The sequence below is a fragment of the Colletotrichum siamense genome (genome assembly GCF_013390195.1).
Source record: "Colletotrichum siamense strain Cg363 chromosome Unknown KSG_Cg363_contig01, whole genome shotgun sequence".
NCBI lineage: Eukaryota > Fungi > Ascomycota > Sordariomycetes > Glomerellales > Glomerellaceae > Colletotrichum > Colletotrichum siamense.
The window spans coordinates 7,323,957-7,339,477 of NW_023501014.1; the positions used below are offsets into that span (position 1 = coordinate 7,323,957).

Genomic DNA, 15,521 nt, shown 5'->3' on the forward strand with positions numbered 1-15,521 from the left:
AGGCCATACCAACGTCCGTGGACGGCACACCTGAAAGCATACCCGCAGCACTCCATTCCCAATGCCATGTGTCAATGCTTATGTTTATTCCACCCACACGCTTTTAGCTGCCATCCGAAGGACAGCTCCGCAAAGATCCAGTGACGAGCATAAAAAGGGACGGTAGCAGCCGAATGGACCCATCTAGTTACCAGTACCGAGGCCCCGAGGGCCGGGGGATGGTATCTTTGTTCACACACGGTCAGGAGACATGACGCGTCACGAGTGGCACGCTACAATCTTCATCGTATTAGGCCAGTATCGTCATTAATTGGTTTCGAGTAAAGAGGAGCTTGCCTCTCCCTAGGGCGGTGTCGCTTACACTTTAGGCAGGTAGGTAGTCTAATCACTCATAGTTTCTTCAAGATGCTAGATGGATGAACCGCTGCTGGATTGCTGTGTAGCGACATGGTGAGCGGAGTCGCCGCCGAAGCAGAGAGAAGATCGACATTTTGTTCCCCAGTCAATCTCCTGGCAAACGAAAGCTTGAAACTTGGAGTTCGACTATAGGCGATGGATCATGATGAAATCAATGGGACAGTAAACTTTCTCGGTTGCATTGAGTAAATGGGTTCCCGTTCATGAGTGTTCTGCAGACTTTTGGACAGTAGAGAGCAAACGTTCGTGATATAAAAACGACGAATAAATCTTGATACTGAATTCTTCTTCTTGGGACAGCAGTGGATAATCTGAAGATTCAGTCACACTCCTTTTCACGAATACTCTTTCACTTTCTTCTACTTGCAGGTTGCAACAGCCAACATGTATCGCCGAGTCCTTGCAAATGTCGTCTTCTTCATGGCCAGCGCCGCCGCGGCTAAACCATTATGCGAGTCTGGGCAATGGGTGAATCTAGCCTCCATCCCGTCGGCTCGCCAGGAACACGGAACGACCGCTATCGGCAACACAACCATCGCGATTCTCGGCGGGATCGTTCCTACGAGCAACGGCACCGAAACCACCGACCTCTTCCAGCTCTACGATATCGCCTCGGACGCCTGGCGAACTGCATCGCCGGCACCGTACAAAGTCAACCACCCCAACATCGCAGCAGTAGATAACAAGGTCTATCTTCTGGGTGGGCTGGTCGTTGGACCCCTCACCCCGGGCTTGACAATGAATTGGGTGGCTTCAAAGGCTTCTTACGTCTATGATGTTGCCACAGACGTCTGGAGTGAGCTTTCTCCGATGCCCAACGGCACCGAGAAGGGCAGCTCTGTTGTAGGAGTTTACGATGACTTAATCATTCTCGCTGGAGGCATGACTGTGCTTATGACAGGCTACCAGGACGCCGTCAACAGCGTCATCGCTTTCAACACCACCTCCGGCAGCTGGAAAAGGCTCCCAATGGCCGCGGCCGAGTTATCAGAAAGCCGCCAGCACTCCTCCGGCGCGGTGATCGGTGATACGTTCTACGTCGTCGGCGGAAGACGCTATGGTCAGCTGAATCATCGAGATACCGTCTTCTCACTTGATTTGAGCAGCATGACTTCCGGCTGGCAGAAGAGTCTCGGACACATGCCGACAGCCCGTGGGGGTCTGAATGGGGGTGCGGTGGGCGGCAAGTTCTACGCTTTTGGTGGCGAGGGCAATGTGGATTCTGTTACTGGCGTCTTCAACCAGACCGAGGTCTACGACGTCGAGACGCAGCAGTGGGCAGAACTGCAGCCTATGAAGACTCCTCGCCACGGAACCCAGGCCGCTGCGGTTGGTGACAGGGTGTACATCCCTGGCGGTGGTCTCCAGCAGGATGGGAAGCAGGTCACGGTTAACGGAACGACTACCACAAAGAACCCCGTCTCTCATTTTGACGCGTACTGTGTCTAAGATTGTAAGGGGCTAGTACTCGTCGAAGTACCATTAGACAATGTTAAAGTCATGCGCTGTGGCTTTTCTCATGTCGACTACGTTTGTCAGCGAGGCTTCAAGCCATGACTTCAATGTCTGTCAAGCGATTGATGTACATAGCACACTGCATCGATGATCACAATAGTACATAGAAGCTGCTCAAGTAAAAATACTGGAGGAAAATACCAGCGATCGATCAGTCCGCATGTATAAGCCGCAGAACTTGCATTTTCATTGGCTCTGATGTTTGCAAGTCCTTAAAGCCTAGTGACCGGAGTTAAGATACATGTCTTCTTGAACGGTCTTCAAAGTGATCCGAATAACAGCTCACTAAGCCCGTTCCCGGACGCATCTCTTCCCCGGCGTGACTCATTTATGCGGTGGTGTTTCCGAATGAAATGCATAAAGTAGCAGCTGTAATCTCAGTTCACGATATCAAAGAACCACAGTGGTAAGCACATCATTCATGCCTCGTCTCCCATCATCTCCACCGCACCAGAAACCTGCGTCTGAACCAACAACATCTCATTTCACATCATGTCTCAGGGAAACCATAGCGGCGGCCAGTGTCATATTGACGCCATCAAGGGCGCCCGAGTACTTATCATTGGAGGATCAGCGGGTATAGGCAAGGGCGTCGCGTCTGCAGCATTGGCCGCCGGAGCAAAGGTGTTTCTTTCTTCTTCGAATCCATCCAAAATATCCGCCACTGTGACCGAGTTCCAATCAACGTACCCGGACGCCAACGTATCTGGAATAGCGGCCGACCTGGCCCAGGTGGACACGATTGAGGCCAACCTGGAAAAGGTGCTCAAGACCGCCGTCGCCGAACTGGGCGGGCCCCTTGAACACATAGCTTACACGGCGGGAGACGCGTTTGACTTCGAGCCCCTCTCCGCTGTAACGGCTGCGAACGCCTATGCCTCTTGGACGGTGCGCTACCTCGGCCCACTGCTAGTGGGAAAGCTGGTGACAGTCAACCCGGGCATGTATCTTGAAGCGGCTTCCAGCTCATCCATTACCCTGACCTCCGGCATACACGGAAGCAAGCCATTTCCAGGGCTGTCCAAGAGCATCGGGTGGTGCGGTGCAGTTGAGACACTCACGAGGGCGCTCGCAGTAGACCTTGCTCCGATTCGGGTCAACAACGTTTCTCCTGGTGCCATTCGGACTCCCATGCTAGAGAAGCTCCCCGACGAAGCTATAGCCGGCTTTGTCCAGAACCAACTGGTTAAAGAGGTGGGCACAGTACAGCAAACAGCCGAAGCGTATCTTTTCAGCATGCGTTGCTCTTTCGCGACTGGCCAACAATTCGTTATTGACGGTGGTTATACTTACAAATGATCATCAGCGATAGCGCATTGGTCAATTAATTTCTATTTTACCGACTGTCACCTCATAATCCTCAAGGTCGTGCACACAGGGGCAAAAGTCACGAATTCTGGTCACTACACTATCAAGACTTCTTTATAAATAAACCATCGCGTGCCTTAATACCGACAGGTCTTTATCGTTAATCTTATTATCGCCTCTGACGTCGTCTCTACCTTCGCTTCTATCGTTTGTTTCTCAGCCCGCATATGGCAAACTTCCGTATTGAACCCCGGTCAACAGCCAAGAGTCATTACCATGATCTGGGTTTCAGGGAAACCTCGTCTTTCTGCTTGGAGACGGAGGTGATGACGCTCAAACATAGGTTGACGACTTATTTCTTGATTGAATGAAGCCGTAAGGAATCGGGCAAGTCAATCAACGTACCTAAGTCCTCATGTCATGTATCAAAACCAAACAATCTCGTTCATGTCTTTCACTGATGAGATATTCATATGTTTACATGAAGCTTCTTCAACTTGAACAAGTCATTTCCTGCTCACGGCGTCTTGGACTTGGCGATATTGCTGCTCGCAATAGACCCACTCACTGCGAAAGCCATTTCATGATGCTAATTGATGGGCAAAGCATTCAAAACAGCATATTACGACTAGGCGGATGGGTTTGTCAATGCATCATTAGCTAGGAAGTGTTTTTTGTTTCCAAAAATGCTGCTGAGGATTTCCTTGGCGCTTTTGGGTGCCCTTTGCGCCTGGATAAGAAGATTCGTCTCAATCACAAGCGCCGATGCTCACACTCAGAGTGAGCTGAGGATTGCCGGTCGTCATATTACAAGCGCGCTTGGAAGACCTCCGAGAGTTCTTACTTCTGAACCATAACCGCCAGTGTTGCAGTTAAGCGAGTCAGGTTCACGGGGTAGCCGTTGCCTTTGCGTCGGTCACCCTGAACGCACAACCAATACCAAGCAAGCCGTTTGACAAGCCAAATTTCCTCAAAATTGCCAGCTCAAGTTTGACTACCGTGACTCACCCAACAGCAATCTCGTATGGAAAGACGTGGCTCCAATACTTTGTGTACTACGCGTGGATAAGAAAATACAAACACCAAACAATATGCTTGGCGATTCAGCTCAGCCACGACCCACGCGGTCAGGTGACGTCACACCAAGTCGGTTGCCGGCATCGCCTCATTGAGGACCCCTCTCTTGATATACAGAAAATTTCCCCTGACCGCCAAAGTCGCTTTTCGCTTTATCACGACAATTGACGTTGCAATTTTTGATTGGAAACCATGGGCTGGAAGGATCATCTGAAACGCCTCAAGAATGAGGTCGAGCAGCTGATTGCGGAGCCGGGATCGCAAAACTCTCAACAATCTCAAGCCCCGCCCCCTCAACAGCAGCAGCAACAGCAGCAACAATATGCGCCGCCACCGCAGCAGCAGCCGATGGGAGGACAGCCTGAACATGTTTACTGGCAGCCCCAGTTCAGACCTGATGTGCCCGTGACTCAGGATTGGGATGCGAAGATTGGCAATGGACCGGACGGTTGGGGCAATCAGGAGCTGCAGCACTACACCGCCGAGCAGCAGAACGCCTTCCAGTGAGTTCTACCGCCCGGTCTGAGCTGAAGTTCGATTGACTGACATTATCTGACAGCACTCCGGATGGAAAACTCGTGCTCCGAGCCGTCGCCAACAACGGCTGCCCTAACCCCGAGCAGAAGTACACGTCTGCTCGCCTTGTCAGCAGACAGACGCTGGCGCGGGACCAGGGTGTCTTGACTGCGGTCATTCTTTCACCATGTGCTGAGGGCATCTGGCCTGCTTTCTGGCTTCTTCCGCAGGAGCCGTTCGCATGGCCCACGGATGGCGAGGTTGACATCGCAGAGACCTGGAACGGCGACTGCGAGAACCACTCGTGCCTTCATTGGGGACAGCACCATGAGCCGGATAAGCACCGTGTTCTTGGAACTAAGATCCCGGACATGCAGTACCGACCCGTGAGGTACGATTTGGCTTGGCTGCAGCCTGGAGGGCACCCCGGGCAGGGCAGGATGATTTGGTACATTGATGGAAGACCGGTGATGAAGGGGGATATCCCTCCAGGAACGCGACCTATGAGGGACATGACCATCTTGTTGAATGTTGCGATGGGTGGCAATGTGTGCGGTGGAAAGACACCCAGAGATGGATACTATGATATGGTCGTTCACCAGCTGTATATGGGAAGCGAACCGGAATATGGTGGATGGCAGAGGTTTGAGAACGACTGGGCACACACGCAGTTGGGTAACACATACTAGGCCATCCCCTTGGACACGAGTTGAGACATCATAGAATAGCGATTACAGTATCAAAATGGCATTATTGATCTCAGGGCGAGCGAGCATTTATACCCCTTATTACTTTTCCCCTACTGAGAAACACCCTACTGGGTGGGTGGGCTCGAAACTTCCTGAACATACCCCTTACTACGAGGTCTCCAGGTATGTTCGAGCCTTCTCTAGAGCTCCGTTCTATTTTCTCAGTTTAAGCAGCTGACTTCTCCGCCCACTCCGCAGCCAGAGTCTTATAGTCCTCCGGGCCATATGGTTCTGAAGCTTCGGCTATCATGCCGTTCTTTCTGTACTTATTCAGCTCCAAGTCCGTAACGAGTCTGTCGACATAAGGTATCGCATCGAAGACGAAGTCTGGGAACATGTCGCCGTGGCCAGCGGGATATCTCCACTTGCAGAAGCGGTTGTGTAGCGCAGTCTCATACTGCAGTTTCTCCATCGCCTTGGAGTCCGAGGTGGCCTCGCGCACGGCAGGGAGCTTGTCGTGAAAGAAGGCATCGATCCAGAGCGCTTGCGTGTTGGCGATGATGGCGGCAGTGATGTGCATCAGGACCCCAGCAAATGCGATGTCGCGGTGCTCGAGAAACTTCTTCGAAGGAGGTGCCACGAAGCGGTAGAGAGCGTATGGCGTCAGTCGCGTGAAGGGGTTGACCGCCTCCTTGGTTGAGACGCCTCCATTTTCGACCAGCGGCTTCAGTTTCTTGTCTCCGGTCGGCTGGTCCTGAAGAGCGGGCCATGTGCTGAAAATCTCCTTGTCGACCTTTTGTAGCATCTCGGCTGATGGGAAGCTGTCGGGAGTAGGGGCGTGCGGGATTCCGAGGTCCTTCTCAATGCCCGCTGGGAGGAACTTGATGGGCTGGAACTGCTTCCAGCCGGTCGCGCAGCAGAGTGCGTCCGACTCCAGCTCCAAACCGTTAGACAGGTGAACGCCTCTCGGAGACAGCTTGATGATGTCGGCAATATGAATCTGGACCTTGCCATCGCGGATGAGATCGAAGAAGTCAGTCTCGTAGTTGAGAATTGACAGACTTGAAGCGACGTGCTTGGCTTCACACCAGGGTTTCAGCTTCTTCAACTCTGGGTGAGAGTCGTATTTGTTGAGGGTGATAACGTCGTTGCCGAGGACGTTCCAGAAGTTGTTGACGATACCTCGGCCAATGGCAGTGCTATGATAGAAGTATCGCGTCTTGTCATAGCCGTCAGCTTCGCCCCAGGCGCAGGGACTGAACCAGGTCAACGCGCGGGTGTGGACAAGCTTCTCAAGCCACTTCTTGAGAGGGGTCACATAGGGTGGCGCCATCCACACGGGGCCATGTCCAGATTCTATAAGTCATCAGTCACGGGATCCAAAGTAAGCAAGAAGGGTATAGACTACCTCTGATCACCCAATTTACGGCGATGCCCTTGCTAGCGTATGCGTAGACGGCATCCCAGGCTGACTTGGTACCACCAAAGACTGTGACGCGCTTGGATGTCTTGAGAGTATCCGCATGCTGGAGGAAGTCTTTGCCGTGGAAAATTGGTACGCCAAAGGTTTCCTGACCCTCGAAGTCGGGCAGAAAGGCTTGAGAGGTCAAGCCAGTGGCGACGACAAGCTTCTTTGCCAAGACCTGGAACTCCTTGCACTCCTCCCCATTCAGGACTGTCAAGACCCAGCCACCTGTATCCTGGTGCTCAGCTGACAGGATCTTATGCTGAAATCGGATCTTATCAAAGATGCCGAAGGTCTGGGCGTACTTGGTGAGGTATTCATGCAAGACCTTTCCGGGGATGTGCTGCCCCGGAAGAACGCCGAAGGTCTCCGGATCCATGGGGAAGTCGGGGTACTCATAGGTTCCGAGCATGTTGTTGCTCTTCAGACCCGGGTAGAGGCGGTGCTCAGCCCACACGCCGCCGGCCGTCGACGACTGGTCAAAGACGGCCAGCGTGTTTTGCGGGTGAAGCTGATGGTGAGTCTTGGCCGCAGCCAGACCGTACCAACCTGTTTAGGTCAGATCGCAAGCATAGGTAACTGAATTGGATTGACCTACCGGCTCCAATAACCGCGAAGTCGAGAGTCTCCATTGCGATTGATGAGTCAAGGGGACGTGTGTTTCTGCTTCGCGTCGGCAACGACGTTCCAGATCCTCCTCAGTCGAAAGGCGAGCACGGAGCAAAAATGAGCAGAGCCTTTGAGGCTGCAATTGGACTCAGCTTGGAAGAGAAAGACGCGCAGAAAGACATTGGGACGGAGCACCGAGGGCTGCCCTGAAGCTGTGGAACCATGAGAGAATTAGGTAGGGTACCTCATCCTTCCTGAAAGCTCAATTCATATTGTGTTGGTGCAGCCTGCTGCGACACTGCAACGGTCGAAGTTGAGCAATGGACAATGATTTGTCGACGGATGGGCCAATGTCGAGTCCCTAGTCATGTCCACTCTAGGACAGGGCCTCTGCGGAGACTTTCCCGGCCTAGACGGGCCTGGGCTTAAGATTCTTTGCGGCTTCGTGCTTGATGCGGAAATCTGACCATGTTGGGCTCCAGAACGACCAAAGAAAGACCCCAACAGCCAGAGACTGATGCTGATTGTGAATTGCTCTCGTAATGCTGCTCAAGAGGGGTTTCGTGGAGCTTGGAGACGAGCACGGGCTTCCATCACGTCCGGATCCGTTCCCCGGGGGAGAGTGATCGAGAACCGTGGGTAACCGGGGGGTTACAGGGGCATTGACTCGCTGCTGTGGAGCGAAGGATCTTGAGAGAATCGTCAGGCTCTCGCTGTCTCTGGCAGATAATCCGTGATGGTCGTTGCGATGGGCGCTCAATTACTGATTTTCAGTCAAGAAATTCGTCTTCATGCTTTCACAATGTGGTTGGTTACACAAGAAAAGCCGGGAACCGAGTCCGCATGTCGGGGCGTTCTTCAGCGTTCTTTAACGGCACGCAGATTTTGTCCCCGCAAATCCTTCAGCGTGCTCGTTCCGAAACGGAACGGAACTTCCGTAACTGAGCTCCACGGCCCCATTTTAATAACGACAACTGAGAAACTACATATCCGATGCTCCTGAACGATGGCTCTTTCATAGGCTCTTCCATGGCATCACAAAGACAGGGCACCGTCTGGAATGGCTGAAAACGGACAGTACATCTGCGCGAATGGGACCTCGGTGACCGAAGCAGGATATTCACACGTAATCCCAACCGACAGTTCCCCAGAGACGGTTCAATGGCCTTCTTCGCTGTAAGAATCAATATGCAAGATGCTCTTGGGTTCAAGAAGGGGACCTCGACCTGCAGCAAAGGTTGTTTTCAAGCCACACTGGCATACACAGAATCATGCCCATCTCAGAGCATCTTGACGCAACCCCTCATTTCATCCGCCTTGTCTTCGGATTTCTTTGCTTTTGAGCGCGGCTCGCGGCTTTTGCTCACAGCCACATGTCAAGTCGACACATTGGTTTCTTTTTGAAGCCTGAGGAGAGCCAGTAGCGGCACAATTACCCCTTTGTATACACAACGATCATGTTTAGGTGAGTTAGCAGGTGGCCCTTCGGGCTCTAGGTCCGATGAAAATTTTCGCTCCCCTTGGCATGGACGCTTCGGCCGAGACTTATTATTAGGATGTCACAATGGCGGATTGTCTTCCTGTTCCTGACAGCGTGCGGGTCTTCCCGAATAGGAGGCCTTCAGTCTCCCCCCCAGTTTACATCGAGCCGCTAGCTCACTCTAGAACATGGGATGTCCGTCTATGCACTCCTGCATGTACTCGAGCCGACGAGTTGACAAAAGCCAAGAATGTTTGACTCCCATCGCCCTGTGCGCCCTGTGCATGTGCGCATATCAAGGTCAGCGTCCGTACCAGGAATCCCCACATGCCACATCTTTCGACCCTGTTGGCATAACTATGGCACAGCATGTCGTAGAATTTGCGACTTGGTCGGCGGCTGGATATGTCGGTACATGAGGCTAGCTAGCCATTGCCGAATTCTACGGTGGCCTGAAAAGCACAACACACTGTTGACATTGACGCCATCAGCCAAGGCAAGAGATGCCCCGCAATCGGTGATGGGGATATGCAAGTGTCAGAAGCGGGTGACCAAGGCCTTTCTCGACCTTTTGGGGAACTTCAGTCAGCCCCAACGTCGAGCGACGAGCAAAAGAGGATTCTTCTGCCGGTTATAAAGCAATTTTCAAGCCATGTAACCATGGCCCAGGAACAAGAAGTAAATTGGACCCCGTTTCCTATCTATTCCCACTTGCCGTCCACCCTGCCATTGGTTCATAGTGTCCCGCACATTAACACGGGGGCCCGGATGTGGTATTTCTGGAGTTCACGTATCTGCACCCCTGATCGCTCGCCCTGACACACATTGACACCCCAAAGTGACATCGATCTGCACGGCTGCGCCAGTGCGCGCTTTTGTTATCAGGCTTCCGAGGGGCTTGCTCAATGGTATATACACCCGGCATGCTCGGGCTGCCATGTGACTAAATTGGGGTCCTTCTCACCCCAAATCTCGCGCGCTCAAGGTCTCTGGTGTCATGAACACAGCATGTCCGACGACTTTGCTACAGAGGCGTTTGCGCTTCTGGGCGTGGGGCTTGGAGTCATCGCTTTGCGGACGTATGCGCGAATTAGCGCCGTCGGCGTAAGGCATCTGCAGGTGGATGATTATCTGATGCTTCTTGTCGCAGTGAGTTTCCTTCCAACATGCACGCTAGTCCAACTGACATTCATGGTCTGTAAATAGTGCACATATTCGGCCGAGACTGCTCTCGCATATAGCGTCGGAGCATACTGGCAAGGACTCGCCAACAATGGCATGACGGACGAACAGAGGAGAAATCTAGACCCCAATAGCGAAGAGTACAGGATCAGGTACGGATAGTAGGCTTTCTTCACGATCGCATCTCCAGCTGACACTGCCGTGAAGAGTCAACGGGTCAAAAACACAAATTGCAGGATGGATCACGTATAGCTGTCTGGTGCTTTGGCCCGCGAAAGCCGCCATGTGCACCTTTTTCCTTCGTCTCACGGTACGTTCGACTCTCGAGACATACGATTGTCGGCCAAGACGCTGACAGCGAGGTGCAGGAAGGACTTCACAACTTTCAAAAGCGAATTTACGGAGGTTTCGCACTGATTGTGATTACGTGGCTCACGGTGTTTTTCTCCATCATTTTCAGCTGCTTTCCGACGCACAAGAACTGGCAAATCTACCCCGACCCAGGAAGTGAGTACGCAAGGAACTTCGAGAGACACACTTGCTTACTTGCCGTCAGACACATGCCAACCTGCGACTTCGAAGGTCAACATTCTTGTCACTGTCGTCCTGAACGTCTTGACCGATCTCTATCTTATGAGCATACCGATCCCGATGCTATGGTTCTCAAAGTTACCCCTGAGGAAGAAGCTGGGTCTGATTGTGCTGTTTTCCGGAGGAATATTCGTGACTATGGCAGGAATCTTGCGCTGCGTCCTCATTATATCGGTAGGCTACAGTCGCGCTCTCCATGGCCGAATCAACCTAATACTTTCTCAGGACCCCGTCAATGGCGCATCACAAGCAGGATCGTGGGCCGTTCGCGAGACTTTCGTTGCGGTTGTCACCACCAACGTTCCAATGATCTTTCCCCTCATTCGCAGGTGGTTTAGCCCCATTTTTGGCACCGTCGTCAGCACCCTACCTCTCAGCAACACGAACAATAAGTACGGCTCGAAAGGACCCAATTTGCCTCAACCCGGAAGCATCAAGCTCGACGACGTGCCGGATAGCAAGAACCGCAAAAAGGGACGACAGCCATTCAGCCAGTATCCAATCACCGAGATCACCGGAACAGGGAGTGAGGAGCATTTGAACCAGCCACGGACTATACCACCAATGCCAACGTCAGGAGGGATCAGCAAGAACGTGGAGATTACGATTGAAGAGTCCAAGCGGGATAGCAGAAGAGAACTGGATAATAGATCGGAGGATAGTCTTGAGAGGGGGGACGCGTATTTCACGGTTGACGTCAACGGCGGTGGGGACAGAGGACATGGTATGATGCCAGGAACGAGTCGACGAGAAAGTTTTAGGGCGCAGGGCAAGAGAAAAAGTGGAAGATAATAATATGTATAGATAACAAAGAGCTACAGATAGGCTCCATGTAAGATAAACATGTATAGAACCGCAAGTATTTCACGCAGATGCATCACCATGATATGACGATCACTAGGTGCAAGAACAAACTGCAATTCTAAACTACTTCGAGCACGGCTCTATGAAAGACACTGAAAGGAAACATGACCTAAATCCTTTGATGTACTTGGAGGCAATTCCAAGTTGATCGTTAGTAGAAAGGATAAACTTGACCACCGTGATACGCTCTACAGTACCCGCAGAATCTCCTCTGTTCCTCCGTCAGCATGTCCCCGTAAAAGTCGGCATCTCGGACACATGCACTCCTCACACCTGCACCTCAAGGAGGTTTCGTTTGGAGGCATTCGTGAAAGACGAGGCATCTCGACGCCCTGTCCCTCAGGTGGGTCCGTGCATTGTCTGCGGAGACTAGCACTGCCCGGCCGGCGGTAGGGACGCGGAGCGGAGGCAGGTGGAGATGGCGCGGACGCGCGAAGTCTCGGCTCTCCCGCGATCAGGTGTGAGATATGCTGTTGTATGTCAGCGATTGTCAAATCGGAGACGAGTTGATCAGGGATGTCGATGTCGAAGATTCCCACGAGCTGCGGCACGTAGCGATGCTGGCCGTTAGGACAAGGCGTTCTTTGAGTCTCGGGGGATTGGATGTCGCGACGGCGCTGTCTCGGGGTCGTCGAGGGAGGAGTAGGAATGTGAACCCAGTTGCCTTCCATCTCGAAAATTTCTTGCGGAGTAGACGAAAGCGTATGACGGTCTTCAGTGCTTGGTCGTACGTCTGGGCTGTGAGATCCTTCCCCCGGTCTGTCAGAGACTGGGGTCGTTGAGCCGCTGTCCGGGGAGGAGAGACCGCGAAAGCCATTATGATGTTGCGGGGATGGAAAGCACGACTCAGAAGGGGGGTGACCGACGAGAAACAGAGATTCGCGTGTCGGCGAGTAAGAGAAGGCAAGTTCTGGCGTGTCTTCTGAAAAGAGAGGGCTGAGCTGGCGAGGAGGTCTCAGAGGGGATCTGAGAGGGGGAGACAAGGTAGACGGAGAGGGCGAGCGACGAGCTGAGGTCAAGAAAGGATTTGAGGTCGGAGAAGATAGTTGAGGATGACGATTGCGGCGATGAGAATGCATTTTGCGTTCTTGCTGTGGTGCTTCGATGCTGGTGCTGAAAATCTTAGTTGTTGTGCGGTAGTAGTTGTCGATGAGCTAGTCAGGATGTGAATTTTGGTAGAGGTCAAGGTGGTTAATAAATGTCAAGTTGAGGGCTTTAAAGGCGGAAGCCGCATCACGACAATTGAATACGTTGAAATCCCTACCATATTGTGATTCACTGTCCTTTTCATCTCATCTCAAACAAGGAGTGAAAACGAAGGAGCAAACGAGTATCAGATGAGTCTGCTCTGCCTCTGTTTGCCTTTCCCGCGGGAAAAGCTTCTGGCTCGTCAGGTGAACAACTGCAGTTTGTGCAACTAGAGAGTCCGAAACCAGATGAAGCCGGTGAAGCGAGAGCGGCTTTTGCTCACGACTTCCATCTTGTGCAACATCTACGTCAGCAGTGCTCAGCAATGCTAGGCCTCTTTACGACTCATTCCAACCCGAAAATAGTAGTTTGCACACAGAAGATTGCACTCGCATTTTTGGTAAGAAGCTGACTGAAATCCTGACACTTAGGGTGGATTTTTGATCAATCATGACAAGAACCTATCCATGACAAATCTTGTACCACAACTCTGAACAGGCTAGCTCACATGAACTGATTTCGTCTCCGAGTAATAAAGACGGCATCTATATAACTTCCTGACATCGCGAAATATGGCCAACTTCTACAGAGGAACATTCTTTCTATGTAATGAAGGACTCCATAGTTGGCATCTTCATTCTGCGCCGCGCAATCCCATAACTGGAATTGAACCTTCTCGATACCAGTCAACAAAGTTTCGACCTGAGAAATCCACACTGGCCCTCCAATAGTCGTCAGATGGTGGCTCAAACCCGCCGCAAATACTAAGACACACCAATTCAGCATTGGTCGCTCGAGCTCGGTTGTAAAAGCTCTCTCAAGTACCATGATGATCTCCTTGTCAGGATGGGAAACAGATGAGTTATTATAGCAGAGCTTGCAGGACCATCTTCACTGAAATACAAGTCCAATGCCCAGTTCTGAAGTCTTCGATATATTCCGACAGACTTAACAATTTAAGCCGCAAGAGTGTGATGACGCAGCATGGGATCGCCCTTAAAATATGGCAATTTACGATTTTGACGGTAAAATGATGCATGTAGCGGGATTTGTATGTGAAGGAAATAACTGATTCCTATTCACAGGCTGGAATTTGGCCCCGATTTTGGCCTCAATCATGGTGGCAAGCTTATTAACAAGACTGACAGGGGTGTCGCCTTATTTATCCTGCTTCTGCCACCGTTTTTTGTACCTTTCTGCATCCTCCACCGACCGATTCGAACTTGACCAAAATCAAACAATCGCCATGGAGACCCCACTGAGCTCTCGACAAATCAATTATTATAATGTTGTGGAGCCCTATCTCAGTCATGGAAACAAACCAGGAGACAGGGAGTACTTGGCAAACATCCTACAGAACTGGAGTCCTGAGGTCGATCCAGATCATGTCATAGGCTGGGCTTTGCATTATGCAATCTTGAAAAGAGATGATGTAGCAGTCCGGATGATGATCGATTCAGGCGTCAGCGTGACGGTGAGGCAGACTCAAGACCCTGGATTCACACCACTATTTGCCGCAGCACAGTACGGCACACTTGCGATGGCCCGCTTCTTTTGGGAGCAAATTGGTCCCGAGGGGCGATTCTTGCCGACTAGAAATTTCAGGCCTGGTCAGCTCACTTGTCTGCGCGTAGCAGCTCGAAACGGCCAAACAGATGTGATGGCTTACTTTCTTGAGGTCTGGGATGGTTGGCAGGATGAGACGGACCGGGCGCTACTCGATGCAGCATCGGCTTGGTGCGATGATACCGCGGCGTTGTTACTGGCGAAGGTTTCGTTCGAGCCTAGGGCGGTCCAAGATGCGCTTTGCCAGTCGGTTTCAAGAAGAATGATACTGGCCGAGAACCCAACAAAGCGACCCCCGACCGTCGAGGAGCATCTTTGTCAGCAACGACTGGTTTGTCGACTCGTCGATGCCGGTGGAAATCCGAATGCGGAAGATTACCTTTCCAATGAGCCCCTCATCAACATCGCCGCCTCGTACAAGGACTGCATCGGTGCTATGATTGGACTCCTGGAGAAAGGCGCAAACCCGAACCGCTCAGGGCCTCAAGGTAGAAAAGCTCTTTACTATCTCTTCAATCAAAGGGAGGGAATGTATCGCCGCAAGCATCATGCGTCAACGGATGCTCTCCGAGTCCTTCTACAACATGGGGCGCTACCCGATTTAGCCGATGATGATGGAGAAACACCGCTTCACGCCGTTGCTAGAAATGGAACTCTCGAGCAGGTAAAGTTATGCTTCTCGCATATCCGAGCAGTGCATTCAAAGAGAGAGTGTCTTGAGTCACGAAACTCTAGTGGGGAATCGGTGTTAGACTGTGCTAAAGCCATGGAGAATGACGAGGTCTCCAAGTTTCTATCTAGCCACTTGAGATTAGAAGAATGAGAGCATATGACCTGGAATTAACTTGCTACGACGGTAAGCACACTGGAATCTCTAGACTGGTACATATTCGTCCACGTCTACCTCTTGCGCGACTAGTGTGTATCTCCATCGACTCCAGTAAGAAGCCGCATTTCCAGTAGCATTGTTATTCGTGGCGAAAACTCCGATCAAGCTGCCTGTCACATTTTTGTTGCTATCAGCAAAGGAATCGCCCAGATTAGACCACGGATT

General features: G+C 51.8%; 6 protein-coding genes across 6 annotated transcripts; 4 read left to right on the plus strand and 2 right to left on the minus strand.

The window, feature by feature from the left end:
* Positions 1–801: 801 nt before the first annotated feature.
* terF-1 (Kelch-like protein terF) lies at positions 802–1,866 on the plus strand (the record flags this gene model as incomplete). The annotated part of the gene is made up of 1 exon (XM_036633693.1): positions 802–1,866. The coding sequence occupies one exon, from the start codon at positions 802–804 to the stop codon at positions 1,864–1,866; it is 1,065 nt and encodes a 354-aa protein (XP_036502535.1).
* Positions 1,867–2,424: 558 nt separating this feature from the next.
* ATR9-1 (Short-chain dehydrogenase/reductase ATR9) lies at positions 2,425–3,231 on the plus strand (the record flags this gene model as incomplete). The annotated part of the gene is made up of 1 exon (XM_036633694.1): positions 2,425–3,231. The coding sequence occupies one exon, from the start codon at positions 2,425–2,427 to the stop codon at positions 3,229–3,231; it is 807 nt and encodes a 268-aa protein (XP_036502534.1).
* A 1,278-nt stretch (positions 3,232–4,509) lies between these two features.
* On the plus strand, positions 4,510–5,522 carry glcA-4 (Glucan endo-1,3-beta-glucosidase A1; the record flags this gene model as incomplete). Its single annotated transcript, XM_036633695.1, has 2 exons — positions 4,510–4,820; positions 4,877–5,522. The coding sequence occupies 2 exons, from the start codon at positions 4,510–4,512 to the stop codon at positions 5,520–5,522; spliced, it is 957 nt and encodes a 318-aa protein (XP_036502537.1).
* Positions 5,523–5,748: 226 nt separating this feature from the next.
* On the minus strand, positions 5,749–7,619 carry DEP4-0 (FAD-dependent monooxygenase DEP4; the record flags this gene model as incomplete). Its single annotated transcript, XM_036633696.1, has 3 exons — positions 5,749–6,878; positions 6,931–7,536; positions 7,586–7,619. The coding sequence occupies 3 exons, from the start codon at positions 7,617–7,619 to the stop codon at positions 5,749–5,751; spliced, it is 1,770 nt and encodes a 589-aa protein (XP_036502536.1).
* A 2,465-nt stretch (positions 7,620–10,084) lies between these two features.
* Positions 10,085–11,685, plus strand: CGCS363_v001848 (uncharacterized protein; the record flags this gene model as incomplete). The annotated part of the gene is made up of 7 exons (XM_036633697.1): positions 10,085–10,225; positions 10,283–10,410; positions 10,466–10,568; positions 10,627–10,765; positions 10,815–11,023; positions 11,075–11,573; positions 11,654–11,685. The coding sequence occupies 7 exons, from the start codon at positions 10,085–10,087 to the stop codon at positions 11,683–11,685; spliced, it is 1,251 nt and encodes a 416-aa protein (XP_036502533.1).
* Positions 11,686–11,901: 216 nt separating this feature from the next.
* On the minus strand, positions 11,902–12,384 carry CGCS363_v001849 (uncharacterized protein; the record flags this gene model as incomplete). Its single annotated transcript, XM_036633698.1, has 1 exon — positions 11,902–12,384. The coding sequence occupies one exon, from the start codon at positions 12,382–12,384 to the stop codon at positions 11,902–11,904; it is 483 nt and encodes a 160-aa protein (XP_036502532.1).
* Between the last annotated feature and the right edge of the window lie 3,137 nt (positions 12,385–15,521).